Here is a 15,281-nt window from a genome sequence, read left to right as displayed (position 1 = left end):
ATATGTACTCACTGATAAGTGGATATTAGCCCAAAACCTAAGATACCCAAGATATAAGATACAATTTCCTAAACACATGAAACTCAAGAAAAATGAAGACTGAAGTGTGAACACTATGCCCCTCCTTAGAAGTGGGAACAAAACACCCTTGGAAGGAGTTACAGAGACAAAGTTTGGAGCTGAGATAAAAGGATGGACCATGTAGACACTACCATATCCGGGGATCCATCCCATAATCAGCTTCCAAATGCTGACACCATTGCATACACTAGCAAGATTATGCTGAAAGGACCCTGATATAGCTGTCTCTTGTCAGAGTATGCCTGGGCCTAGCAAATATAGAAGTGGATGCTCACAGTCGGCTATTGGATGGATCACATGGCCCCCAATGAAGGAGCTTGAGAAAGTACCAAAGAAGCTAAAGGGATCTGCAACCCTATAGGTGGAACAACATTATGAACTAACCAGTACCCCGGAGCTCTTGACTCTAGCTGCATATGCATCAAAAGATGGCCTAGTCGGCCATCACTGGAAAGAGAGGCCCATTGGACACGCAAACTTTATATGCCCCAGTACAGGGGAACGCCAGGGCCATAAAAGGGGAGTGGGTGGGTAGGGGAGAGGGGGTGGGTGGCTATGGGGGACTTTTAGTATAGCATTGCAAATGTAAATGAGCGAAATACCTAATAAAAAATGGGAAAAAAAAAAAAAAAAGAAAACTTGCTGTTTCACTCCATATGTGCCTAACATTGTCTTAGTAAAAGATAGGCCTAGGTAGCTGTACTTCCTATGACCAAAATGCCAGATAAAAACAACCTCTGCAAAATTTAATGCTTTGGCTCACAACTGTAGGGGATTTCAGCCCATCACAGTGGCGAAGGCACAGAGGTATGGAATGGCTCAGTCCACAGTGAGAGTAGGCGATTATATAGCAGACAAATTTGGTAAAAGAACACACCAGAGCCAGAAGTGCCTTGCAGCCCTTTAAGACCCCTTCCACTAGACCACTGCTTCCTAAGGCTCCAAAGCCTTTATAACAGCAAGGCAGACTGTGGTAGACATTTCAAATTTTAAGTATAATAGAAGAAGTACAAATTATTGATTCATTTTTTTATTATCCAGTTAAATGCTAGTTTATGTCCTCTACAGATAAAATTATATTAAATACCAGAACCGAAACACACAAAAAGTCTAGAACTCAGAATTTCCCAACATTATCTAAGGCAAATTGCTTCTGAGGTATTAATTGGAGGGGCTTACACAAAGTATCCCCAAGTTCCAGTTAACATAATAGCATAAGATAAAAGCCAGATTATACAACACCCAACTCAACATAATACAGTAAAGATATGGATCTTTATTTAAAAGTCTTACAAGTGTTTGTTTTACCATTAAGTGATGACCTTGACCAGAAAGAACACTAAGAAGTCTTTCATCTGTAACTCTTGAGTTTATGATTCATTTCAGCCACTGTAATGGTTGCTATAGGCAATATAAATACTTGCAAATAGCTTAGGTACTAACATCCTTATTTGACAACTGAAGTGAACAAAGAGTATCTAAATATTCCTAAACTCTCACTATGCACAGTGAAAGTTTCCTGAATAAGTAATGTAAGTGTGTACCTTTCAATGCTGCAGTCTGTTCTGTTTCATTTGAACCTCCCTGCTGCATTTGTGCCATGTTTATCCAAATTGGCAAGAAAATTAAAGAGCTCAAGGAAATAGACATCGATCTTCAGAAGACAGTCTAGAATGAATGAAAGCAATAAATTAAGCTCTACCCAAATCCTACTTATTCTATGAACGCTTCCTAATTCCCACGGGAGGAGGGGAACTTCCTACCTTGACTTGCGACTCTATCTTGTGGAGACCCACACCATAAAAGTTACTATTTCTTGTTTCAAAGGACAGTATTTGTCATCTGATTCAGTTAAGAGCTTACAAGTTTCTGTTGTTGTTATAGAATAGACATCAACACTAAATCTTAAATCTTTAGATAACCTGGAAGATTGATCAACTGCACTTAGCTCCTTATCAACCAATGGTTATTTACATGTGTGTACACTTTGTCAATGTAGCCCAGGCTAGCCTGGGCCACATGATCCTTTTTCCTCAGTTATGATCATCTCATATTTTAAATCGTCAGATAATTTTGAAAGTGTGGAAGTTGAAATAAACTGTAAGCACACGCCAATTAGAAGGTCAGTGTTCTCCTCTAACATGCAGAGAGTTATTATTAAGGGGAAAATACATAAATATAAAAGTAACTGCAAATGGCCTAAAGTTTAATTAAAAATATAACTTTATGGAAAACAATTAGAAGCTTTAAAAAAAACTATGCTTTCTTCACTGTCTGAAAGCTATGGTCTATAAATGGCACTTCAATAAATTGTACACTATAAAATTATGATTTTGCTCTACTCTGACCAAAGGCATTAAAACTATAGTTGGCCTTTTATAAGCTGACCATGAGCAATAATGAAAACAACCTATCCCAAAGTTTGAAAAAAAAAAAAAAGCTGTAGCATGTACTATGGAAATACTTAAACTTGGGCCATACATAAAATAATATACATCAAAGCCAGGCATGGTAGTGCATGCCCATAATTTTAACAATTACACTGAGAATGTTGAATTACAGGTTTGAGGCCAGCCTGAACTGCAAAGCAAGACTCCATGTCAAAAACTAAGAGTGAACAGCAAGAAGGAAAACCTACACTGGTAACACTAATAAAGCAAAATTGAATATCTTATGACTCAGAAACACAACTGATGTGTTACTCATATGCAAATTTCAGTTCCCATTCTAAAGCATATTTGATGTTGTCATAGACATACAAAAGTGGACAAAAAAGCTATGTGGCCTCAAGTGGACACAAAGAACTACAGCCAACTAAGCAGAGTGGGAGAAACAGTCTTCAGGGAAGAGCACACCAATAATAAAGCAGAAATACTTTATGACATGCCTACTCAGGGAGTAGGTAAACAATTTTAAGGCCTAATTATGAAATGAAATATTTCAAACTTGTGAATGCTGCAAAGGTCATAACCAGTAGTGCTCACATCTCAACTCTACTATAGGCGATGTAAGAGAATGGAGACTAGTTCCTCCACAAATGTCACAGGAGCCTGTGTCGCTTTCCATGTTTGTACAATGGAAATGACAATCATGCTTCTCTTATAGTGAAATTAAATATGGAACACTTAGTACAGTGCCTGCTCTATAATTAACTGTTCCATATATATAGTAGCTTATACTTTTTAACTATTATAAATGAGGCTATCTTCCCAATTAATAAGAGCTCTGTGGCCATAAACAGGCCACTTAATATCCAAAACCTTCACTTTTCCCATTTAAAATTTGGCTACTACCTCAAATAGGAGTTGTTGAAAATTAAGCACCATAGATGTTTATAGCCAGTGTGATGGTTTGTATATGTTTGGCCCAGGGAGTGGCACTATTAGAGGTGTGGCCTTGTTGGAAGAGGTGTGTCACTGTGTGTAGAGGCTTTTTAAATACCCGCGTTTAGTCTTCTCCTAGCAGCCTTCAGCTCCTCCTGAATCGTGCCTGCCTGCACAATATCACGCTCCTGCCTTGATGATAATGGACTAAAAATCTGAACCAGTAAGTCATCACCAATTAAATGTTGCCTTGGTCATGGTGTCTGTTTACAGCAGTAAAACCCTAACTAAGACAGTCACTTATTCCTATAACTAACAGTATCAGTAGCACCCAATGTAATTTAATCTCCTAAAAGGATTTATAACTACAATCAAATGACATCTTACACACTGTCAATAGGACAAAACTGCAACCAACAGATTGGGAAAAAAATTTTTACTAACCTTACATCCAACAGAGGGCTAATATCCAATATATACAAAGAACTCAAGAAGTTAGACTCCAGAAAACCAAATAACCCTATTAAAAAGTGGGGTACAGAGCTAAACAAAGAATTCTCAACAGAGGAATATAGAATGGCTGAGAAGCACATAAAGAAATGCTCAACATCCTTAGTCATCAGGGAAATGCAAATCAAAACAACCCTGAGATTCCACCTCACACCAGTCAGAATGGCTAAGATCAAAAGCTCAGGTGACAGCAGATGCTGTCAAGGATGTGGAGAAAGAGAAACACTCCTCCATTGCTGGTGGGATTGCAAGCTGGTACACTCTGGTTTACAGTTTACATCTGAAGGGTCCCTTAAAGATAACGCATTAATATTAAGGGTTCAGCTGCAATTGGGAGCATTAGTAAAAGATAGAAGAGCCTTTGGGGGTAGCAGTGGAAGGGAGTTCGATCACTTGGGGTGTGAACTTGAAAATATATTAGCACCCTAGATTATTACTATCTCTGTCTTTGCTTCTAGGCCTCCATGAGGTGAGTAACCTTATACTCTCCACCATGATGCTCTCAGTCTTGCCAGAAGTTTCAAAGCAATGGAGTCAATAGATCCTATTCTAAAGCCTCCAAACTAGGCTATATTATTTCACTTAGTATGAAAATAGCTATTTTTTTCCTGTGAATGGGTAACTCTTAAGTTATATAAATTAAGTAAAAATAAAATGTGGAAGTATTCCTTGAAGAAACATCCTAATCAATAGGCTAGACAACATGCTGCAATGGTGAATAAGCCAGATACAGTCATTGCCTTCCTAGGGCTTACTTACTAGGTAGAATCAAACTAAAAGTGATCATAACAGAACACTGTAGGTTTAGACTGACAGTTATTATTATATCAAAGCAATACTTGCAAGGGATATTATCATATTCAGGAATTAATAAGATCAGACAAATCCCCCAAGTCTATGTACAAGTGTCACCATCAATCACTTATTAAACACAAATCCATAGGAGAAATTAAAGACAAACGTTGTTAATGAGAGATCCTAGAGTGCCCTCTCCTAACACCTTTATAAGTATTTTTGGCTACCTACAGAGTTTCTTACAGCCTGCACATTATGCATTTCTCTGGCAATGCAGAATGTCTTCTAATATAAACCACTATCTTTGTTAGGGTTGCATGCTATGGTGAGCCAGCATGACCAAAGCAAGTTGGAGAGAAAGGGCTTACTTTATTTATGAGTCCATATCAGTCATTTTTCATCATCAAAGGAAGACAGGGCAGGCATCCAGAAGCAGGTGCTAATTCAGGGGCCATGGAAAGGTGCTGCTTAATGGTCCATTCCTCGTGGTTTGCCCAGTCTGCTTTCTTATAGAACCCAGAACCACCAGCCTGGGAGTGGCCTCAATCTCAATGGACTGGGTCCTCTGTGCTGGTATCAATGGGAATAACCCATGACCTCAAATGTTTGAATGTTTGATATCCAATGAGTGAAACTGTTGGGGAAGGATTAGGAAGTATAGACTTGTTGGGAAAGGTATATGACTGGAGGCTTCAAAAATCCCAGGCCAGGTGTTCCCTCTCTCTCTCTCCCCATCTTCCTTTGGTCCTCTCCCTCTCTTTTCCTTTCTCCCTGCAGATTAACTACTTCAGTACCATGCCTATTTGCTTCCTGCCATGATGATCATGCACTAATCCTCTAAAACTATAAGCAAGCCCCTAATTAAATGCTTTCTTTTTTTTTGCCTTGGCCATAATGTCTCTTCACAGCAACAGAATAATAACTTAGACATATCCGCCACATCAATCACTAATTAAGAAAATGCCTTACAGGCTTTCCTCCAGTCAGATCTAATAAAGACATTTCTTGATTGGGTTCCCTCCTCTCAGATGACTCTAGCTTGTGTCAAACTTACATCAAATTATCCAGTATAGCCATTAAGTCACTTTTCATTATCCCCAAATTATCTGATTCATAAACTGAACAATGTATATAAGAATTTTATTATATCTGTATTAATAATGAATATTTTGATGTGAAGGTTACATTTAAGATTCACATTTTAAAACTATATATATATGTACTTACTTATTTTATGTGTGGGTGTGCCTGAGTATAGGTATGTGCATTATGTACATCCAAAACACTGGTGCTCAGTGGGGTGACATGTGTGTAGTCCTAGAACGTGGGAAGCTGACAGAGGAGGACCACTAGATCAAGGCCAACTGAGGTACATATTAAGACTATATTTGAAAAAGAAAATCAGAAATAATGGGGTGCCCAGCAACTTGTACTCAGAACTCTAGGATACTAAAAGTGATCCACTGTGCAAATGCGAAGGTAATATGTATCACTTACATGCACACCATGAACAAAAAATAAAGCACCCCAAGAAGCTGCTGTGCTGACCTGACTTTCTAAGATTATAATGAAAAATAGTCATGATAAAATACAAACAAAATAAATGCATTTATTTTATAATCCTATCAAATCTTTGTATTAGTTAACTTCTTGTTATTGTGATAAAATACTGACCAAAACTGAATTAGGATAGAAAGGGTTTATTTCATCTTTCAAGTCCAATCAGCACCAAGGAAAGTCAGGTCAAGAACTCATGGCAGGAGCCTAGAAGTAGAAAGTGAAGCAAAGACCATGGAGGAATGCTGCATACTGCTACCATTATTATTATTGTTGTTGTTGTTATTATTATTATTATTGGAAACATATTTTCCTCATATAATATATTCTGATTATCACTTCCCTTCTTCCATTCCTCCCAATTCCTCCCCACTTCCTCTCTTATCTAGATCCACCCCCTTTTACCTATCATTAGAAAATAAACAAGTTAGTAGGGGAACAAAATATAATTAATAAAATATGATAAAACAAAAACAAACACAACAGAATAGTACAAGACAAATAAGTAGAAGAAAAGGAGCCCCAAAACAGGTAGAAGAACCATATGTAGAATCAGACATCCACTTTTTAGCACACACAAGAACCCCATAAAAAATATAAAACTGGAAGGCATAATATATATGCAATGGATGTGTAGGGCAAAGAGAAAGAAAAAGAAATAATTGAAAAATAAAATATAAAAATGAGAGAGCAGCACACACAAGTCCCAGTGATGGGTCCTGGATGGAGAGAGGATAGAGGATAGGAGGGAGGCCACCAGGACAGAGCCACCATGGAGAGGTTCCACCAGAGGGAAGCCAACAAGAAGGGTAACATATACAGGAGAGGAAAAGGACATAGAGCATAGTACCCTACATACCAAGAAACCAGCACCCCAAGTACTTAGCTCCAGCACCCTCAGTACTGAGTCAATACTCTTGGTACTTATCTCTGGCACTTGGCTAAGGACCACTGTGGAGTCCTCTGAGCATAGTACCCTACATACCAAGAAACCAGCACCCCAAGTACTTAGCTCCAGCACCCTCAGTACTGAGTCAATACTCTTGGTACTTATCTCTGGCACTTGGCTAAGGACCACTATGGAGTCCTCTGCAGTAGAAATAAGATGCTGATGTCACCCTGACAGCTTCAAGAGAATCATAGAGTTTACAGTGCACTCAGGTCTATCTCGCAACCACTGTCTCTGCAATTCCTTTCCAGTACAAATAAAATAAGATAGATGTGCTCACAGCTGAAAAAGAAAGAAAGAAAGAAAGAAAGAAAGAAAGAAAGAAAGAAAGAAAGAAAGAAAGAAAGAAAGAAAGAAAGAGAGAGAGAAAAAAGAAAAGCCCTGACATGACATTATGAAACAAAAAGCATCCAAGGGAGCTGTTGAGTTGATTTTCTGGTGGCCATTTACTGCTGGGCATGCAGCCTACCCTTAAGACTGGCTTGTTTCTCCAGTGAAACTCCCTTGGAGGAAACTACAGTTTCATTTGCAAATGGTTATCATTTCAAGACTGCTTCCAGGCTAGGGATGTGGCTTGTGTCCACTTCTCTCCACCCCATCTGGTCCTGTGCATGCTACCCCAGTCTCTGTGAGTTCATATAATGTGTCAGACCTGCTGTGTTTAGAAGGCCTTGTTTCCTTGGTGTCCTCCATCCTTCTGGTTATAGGGTGCTCTCCACAATGTAAGAGCAAGACAATATTACTGAATCCAGCATCTATACAACTCATTAAACATGCAGAAGTCAAGTTGGGGCCTACCTAGATTTATAGGCTAGTGTTCTTGGTACTTGAAAGTACTCTGCATGCTAGCAAAGGAGAAATATATGCACCAACACAACTAAAAACCCTTGATCTACAATGCTGTACTGCCTGTGAGATACGCTAGTGCAATGGGGATACAAAGCTTGTGGGAACAACCTACCAATATCTGATTTGACAGAAGGCCCATTCCAATGAGATGAAATCCATACCTGATACTGTTTAGGTGATCACAAACCTGAGACTAGATACCCCAGAGATCTAGAGTGAAACCAAATACTTTCCTGCTAAAAGATTATAGCAATTAAATGACTCTTAATGACATTCTTCTATACTCATAGCTAAGTGTCTTGCTTGACCATCATCAGGGAAGCCCTCCTGCAGCAGATAGGAACTAATACTGAGTTCCACTGCCAGACAATATGAAGAGAGTGAAAGATCTTAGAATACTCAGGCCCCGAAGGAATCTCCATCAAATTCCTCCCATAGCAGCACAGAGAACCCTGTGGAAGAGGTGGCTTGCATTTTTATACAACCTACATCCACCTGCCCAGAGGTAGTACTTCCCAGTGGGGTAGAGGCCCTCTTACATCAATCATTAATCACTAAAATACCCCCACAGACATGACCAAAGGCAAATCCAATAGAGCAATTCTTCAATTGACCATCACTTTTCCCTAAGTAACTCCTGACAAAAACAATCATATTATTAATATGTGTAGCTACGTAAGGACCTCTATTATTTAACCTTTATTTACAGTTTTGGCCAAAGATTCACAAAATGATCACAGGGCACCATTATCTGTGATCCTCTTATACCCATTAGCGTTGCAAATGGCAGGCAGACAAAGTTGAGGTATCAGAAGACATAGATATCAGAAATTCTTGACATTAGGAATTAAACTAACCAGACAAAAGAATTCTAGATATTAAACAGTAGTTGGTATTCTAACTCTTGTAATATGTGCCTGTGGTCTATTCTACCAATCTTATAAGCTTAGGTACTTCACCAAAAGTTTCAAAATCCTTTATAGAGGTTAATACACTCATTTCTATCACTAGGATATACTAAAATTCAGAGTTTGAGGAAGTTGAAGGTAATTACCTAAAGTTTCATTCAACTATAACTCATTTTCTTCGGTGCACTAAGTCACTCGGCACCTCACAATGATTTGACAAATTAGAAAAAAAAGCTACAAGTTTAGAAATATCAAACAAAAATGATTTTAAAAGAAAATAATATTTCTTGGTAGTATCTTTATCATAGGTCACAAAATTAGAAGTAGCCTGGTACTGTATACAATTTATCTACCAAAGGAGGAAAACTCAACAAAAATAGAAAACTACAGATTTCAACATAAAAATGCTAAATCTTAAGTTTAAAAAGTAAACAAAAGCTAAGACGATTCTCAATTTTGAAGTCTCACCTAAAACAATTTGGTAGCAATTTTTCACATTTTTCACACAAATGGAGAGCTATGGATAAGTACAAAGTAAATCTCAGAGGGAGTATACCATCTTCAACATTGTGGAAAACCCAAATATGTCACTTTGACATGGGTCTAATATACGTATCAATATGTCAGGTATAAACAATAAAGTACAAATAATAACATAAACATATAACTTCAGTCTAAATTAAAGTCATAAAAAATCCTCAGATTGTAAACTGGCAATCCCATTAAATAGCATTACTGACAGCCAAAGGGTCTATATCACATATTTTAACCCCATAAGTATGTTCACGGCTAAACTTGATGAATTTGATCTTCAACTTACATTATAAACCATGTTATGAACACAGCAATCACTAAATAAATTATCAAATTGTGTTTTAAGGGGAATCTGCTGCACAGATTCCAAGTGTATAGCCATCCAAGTCACTTACCTCATAGAGTTGACCTCGGTGCAGGGCACAACCTCACTCAACATCAGGCCTTGCCCCTCATTTGGTGACTAAATTGATGCCAATAAGAAAGCCAAGCCATTTTGCTCTTAGGCAACTCTAATGAACAACATTTGTTCCAGAACTTGGCAGAAGTTTTATCAGTTCTCCGTGCAAATTAAACTCTTATCTCAAACCAAAATCCTCCTTTCTTTCACAAATACTAGCATTCTAGGGGCCTAATGTATGTTTAATAAGAACTAAACAGCAATAATAGAACCTTAATCCCAATTATGATAATTAATACACATTTTCTGCCCCACATTCTTTCTTCACATCTGTTTCTAGAAAGCCTTGTCTTTGACAAATAAAAAAAAAATCCTAAGAGATCAAAATGCAGAGTTTCAGAGTGTAGAGCACAGTCTTAATTCCCAATGGACAGTCTACAAAACCTCCCACAACAAAAGCTTAGGGAGCATCGTGGTAGAGGGGCAAAAAAGACTAAGGGCAAGAGAATCAAGGAGTTGAGACATGAGCTCTGGGGGTACTGGTTAGTTCATATTGTTGTTCAACCTATAGGGTTGCAGACTCCTTCAGCTCCTTTGGAACTTTCTCTAGCTCCTCCATTGGGGGCCCTGTGTTCCATCCTATAGATGACTGTGAGCATCCACTTCTGTATTTGCCAGGCACTGGCACAGCCTCATAGGAGACAGCTATATCAGGGTCCTTTCAGCAAAATCTTGCTGGCATATGCAATAGTGTCTGCGTTTGGTGGCTGATTATGAGATGGGCCCCTGGGTGAAGGAAATATTTCTATCTTTTAAAAAATTAGGCAGAGCACATAAGTACTACAGATTATTAACAATATTTTGAGTATGGAATAAAGTAGTATCTTCCTTAGGGTTTCTATTGCAGAAGCAAAACACCATGACAAAAAAAAAAAAAAAGTTAAGGAGGAATAGGTTAATTTGACTTCTAATTCCATGTCACTGTTCATCACTGAAGGAAATCAGAATAAGAACTCAAATAGGGCAGAGATCTGAAGGCAGGAGACCTCCATGCAGAGGTCATGCTGCTTACTGGCTTGCTCTTCATGGCTAGCTCATTCTGCTTTCTTACAGAATCCAGGACTACCAGCTCCAGGGATAACACCACCCACAATGGATTGGGCCCTGTCCCACCAGTCACTAATTTTAAAAATGTCTTACAAGCCTGCCTACAGCCAGATCTTTTTTTTTTTAATTGGATAGTTTCTTTATTTACATTTCAAATGTTATCCCCTTTCCCAGTCCCGCTACCCCCACTGGAAACTCCCTATCCCATTCCCCCTCCCCCTGCTTCTATATAGGCATTTTCTTATTGGGATTCTCTCCTCCAGATGAGTCTAGACTGTATCAAGTTGACATAAGACTATCCAACACAGATAGCAAATATATAAAGGCTAATTATATTTTTATGCATAAACATTACATATGAAAAGTGATTTGTTTATTGGAATATAATTCCTACATAGCAACACACAATGATTATGATTACATATAACATTATGTGTATGCAGATGGATAGATAGATAGGTAGATAGAAAGATTTTGTGTGTGTGTGTGTGTGTGTGTGTGTTTGTGTGTGTGTGTGTGTGTGTGTGTGTGTGCTCGCGCATGCGTGCACGTGTACATGAGTGTGTGTATATATTACTGGGAAATGAACCAGGTCCTCAAACATACTATATAAACACAATATCACTGAGCTATATGCCTAACATAACAATATATTTCTGTATAGAAAAACACTAACATAGAAATAATAGCATCATTTACTTACTCTTTTGAGTGTTTTTTTGCTTAAGAATAATATTGCAAGTCCAGTATAATTTATTTAGTCAGAAATCTGAGGATCCTGCTGGAGATACCTCTAGTACACAAAGTTAAAAAGAATTCAAATATTAAGAAAACTTCATAGTAGCCATATATGACTAAATTATTATTACTGAAATGCAACAGATTCATTACCTGAACAGAAATAGAGATACTTTCTACAAAAATGTATTACCTCAGAAGTTTCTAGTAGCTAGTAAAAAAAAAAAAAGTTTAAGTATTTCTTAAAATTTTAATTAAAATTAAAAGCTTATAATAAAGCATTTTAAAAATATATATACTTCTAGAAATATTAACTTTCATCTATGGTTCTGTTTTTCTTTGATTGTATTCTTCTATCATGTTTACATACATAAAATAAACAAAGTCTACCTTTGAAAATACACAAATGCCTGGGATCAGGAACAGTTCTCAGCAACTGGTGAATGAATGGTATAGAGTAATGTGTTCTGCTGGCTGTTAAAGGATGGGTAATCTACTCACAAGAGACCATTTCCATGGAAAACCACCAGAAAGTCTATCAACAGACATGATATGAAAATCGGCTTTTATCCTGAGAAAAATTAAAAGTAACTTTGCTTGTTTTTTTATACAAAATGAAAGGGGGAAATTCTGGAAGAGAGCTGCTAGAGGGAAAACTTGATATCAGAATGAAACTAAAATAAGCAAACATTGTAATCAGTGCTTTATGTGAACATGGCATTTTATTAAACTAATTTCTATTTGTTGAACTGACAAATGCTGACAATACCACTTTCTCCTTATGAGAGTTACACCTCCAAACACTGAAAATCACATGTAGACTCAACTGCCCTTCTTTGGCCCATAAAATGCCAGTAATAAAATTATATAGCCACTTGTACTGACAAAGAATACGCACCAGTCTTGGTCTTAGTATAGAGTTCTAGATCTTGATCTTGATATTAATAGGCTATACACTTTGTTCATTAGGAATCTTATGCATTAATTTTGCTCTAGACCTCAGACAATATTTTCTAGACTTTTCAATACAGTGCTTAAAGTATTAGGTAGGGCACTAAGGTGAGAAAAAGAGAAATAAACAAAAGGAATACCAATAGGAAAGGAAGCTATCAAATTATAGTTAAAAGATACTAAAGACTATCAGAAACTCATAGTTCTAACAAACACTTTCAGCACAGTAGCATGATGCAGGGTCATATTTCACAACCTGGTCATTACCAATACTGGACACTCCCTCCGAAAATATTTGGGGAGAAAACTCCCATTCACAACAATTACTGTAATAGAATATGAGCAAATAGGTAAAACAACTCTATAATGAAATATTTAAAGACTCACAAAAGAGAAGACACTAGAAAACAGAAAGTCTTCACATGCTGTGGATCACCAGGGTTGCTATTATGCAATGACTGCAATATTAAAAGCCATCTTCAGAGTCAACACAGACCTAAACAATTGAGACTTTAAAAGCCAGAAGGACCTGGAGAAATGTGCTTCGGGTACTAAGAAACCATAGGAACCAGCCCAGATTACTAAAGCCAGCAAAAATTTCAATTCCATAAATAGAGAAAATAAGATTCCATGATAAAGCCAAATTTAAGCAAATCTCGACCTACAGAAGGTGCTAGATGGAAAACTCTAACCTAAAAAGGATAAATATGTACATGAAAACACAGAAAATATCATCTCACTCCAGCAAATTCAAAAAAGGGGAAATACACAGTATACCACTACCACCACCAGCACCAACAACAACAACAACAACAACAACAAACAACAGGAATCAATAATCATTGGTAATTGATATCTTTCAAGATCAATGGTCTCAATTTTCCAGTAAAAATATAAATTAAAAAAAAAAACATATAGATGGGAAAACATAATCCATCCCTCTACCATATCAAAGAAACACATCTCAGCATCAAGGATAGTTATTAGCTCAGAATGACAGGTTAGAAAAACGTATTCCAAACAAATGGACCTAATAAAAAGACTGGTATAGCCATTTTAATATCAAAATAGACTTCAAGCAAAAACCAATCACAAGACATAGGGAAGAAAACTACATACTTTTCAAAGGAAATATCTACCAAGATGACATTTCAGTTCATAATATCTATGCCTCCCAAACACAAGGGTGCCCACATTTGTAAAACAAATACTAGTATATCTTAAATCATTTACTGATCTTCAAACATGGATAGTGAGGGATTTCAATATATCACTCTCACCAATGGGCAGGTCATACAGACAAAAACTCAACAGGAAAAAACTGGAGGTAACAGATGTTATTAAACAAATGGGCCTAACATATTTACAGAACATTTCACTCAAACACAAAAAAATATATCTTCTTCTCAGCACCTCTTCTTCTTAGCAGAGAAAAAGATTCTAAGAAATAACAGATACTAAGGAAATCTACAAAATCTTAAGGATATACTTTTTTAAAACCTGCTACTGAACAAATTGGAAAATCTAGAAGAAACTTTCTATATAGGTACCACTTACCAAAGTTAAATCAAGATTATATAAACACATTGAATAGGCTTATAACACTTAGTGAAATAAAAGCAGTGATTAAAAGACTCCAAACAAAAACAAGCCCAGGCCAGATGATTTTAGTGGCAAATTCTACCAGATATTCAAAGAAGAATTAATGTCAATACTCCTAAAATTATTCCCCAAAATATTAATGGAAAGAAGACTGCCTGATTCTTTTTATGATGCCACATATACCCTGTTATCTAAACCACAGGAAGACCCTACAAAGAAAGATTATTACAGGCCAATTTCCCTTATGAACATACATGCAAAAATACTCAATAAAAATACTTGCAAATGAAATCCAAGAACACATCAAAAAGATCAGCCACCATGATCAAGTTAATCAAGTAGGCTGTATCCCAGGGATGCACAGATGGTTCAACATATGAAAATCAGTAAATGTAGTCTACTACACAAACTGAAAGAAAAAAATGATCATCTCATTAGATGCAGAAAAGGACTCTGACAAAATCCAACACCCCTTCATGAAAAACATCCTAAAATAAAAACAATTTATAGCAAGCCTATAGCCAACATAAAATTAAATGGAAAAAAACTCAAAGTGACCCCACTAAAACAGGAACAAGACAAGGTTGTCTACTCTCTCCATACCTAGTCAATACAGTACTTGAAGTCTTAGCTAGAGCAATAAGACAACTGAATTAGATTAAGGGGATACAAACTGGAGAAGAAAAAAAATTTTTTTAAAAGTATCATTATTTGAAGATAATATGATGGTATGTATAAGTGACCCTGAAATTATATCAGAAAATTCTTACAGCTGCTAAACACTGTGAGCAAAGTAACTAGATACAAGAGTAGCTGAAAAGAAAAGAAAAAAAAATCAGTACCCTCCTATATACAAATGACAAATGAACGGAGAATGAAATCAGGGAAACAACACCTTTCACTACAGACTCAAATAATATAAAATATCTTGGGATAAGCAAATGAAAAACCTGCATGACAAAAACTTCAAGTCTTTG

The 15,281-nt window shown here is 36.8% G+C and overlaps 1 protein-coding gene across 13 annotated transcripts in view; it reads right to left on the bottom strand.

Annotated features, from left to right (window-relative positions):
* Positions 1-15,281, bottom strand: part of Fam172a (family with sequence similarity 172, member A) — a 457,564-nt gene that overhangs the window by 421,729 nt on the left and 20,554 nt on the right. For 2 of the 13 annotated variants that reach the window (XM_030247391.1, NM_138312.1), the window contains exon 2: positions 1,626-1,749. The exons of the other annotated variants lie outside the window; for them this stretch is intronic. In XM_030247391.1, coding sequence (XP_030103251.1) covers positions 1,626-1,731 — 106 coding nt within the window. In that variant the 5' untranslated portion in view covers positions 1,732-1,749. The remainder of the gene's footprint in view (positions 1-1,625; positions 1,750-15,281) is intronic. 13 annotated transcript variants of the gene reach the window in all.

Source organism: Mus musculus, chromosome 13, assembly GCF_000001635.26.
Source record: "Mus musculus strain C57BL/6J chromosome 13, GRCm38.p6 C57BL/6J".
Lineage (NCBI taxonomy): Eukaryota > Metazoa > Chordata > Mammalia > Rodentia > Muridae > Mus > Mus musculus.
This window is presented reverse-complemented; position numbering and strand designations above follow the sequence as displayed.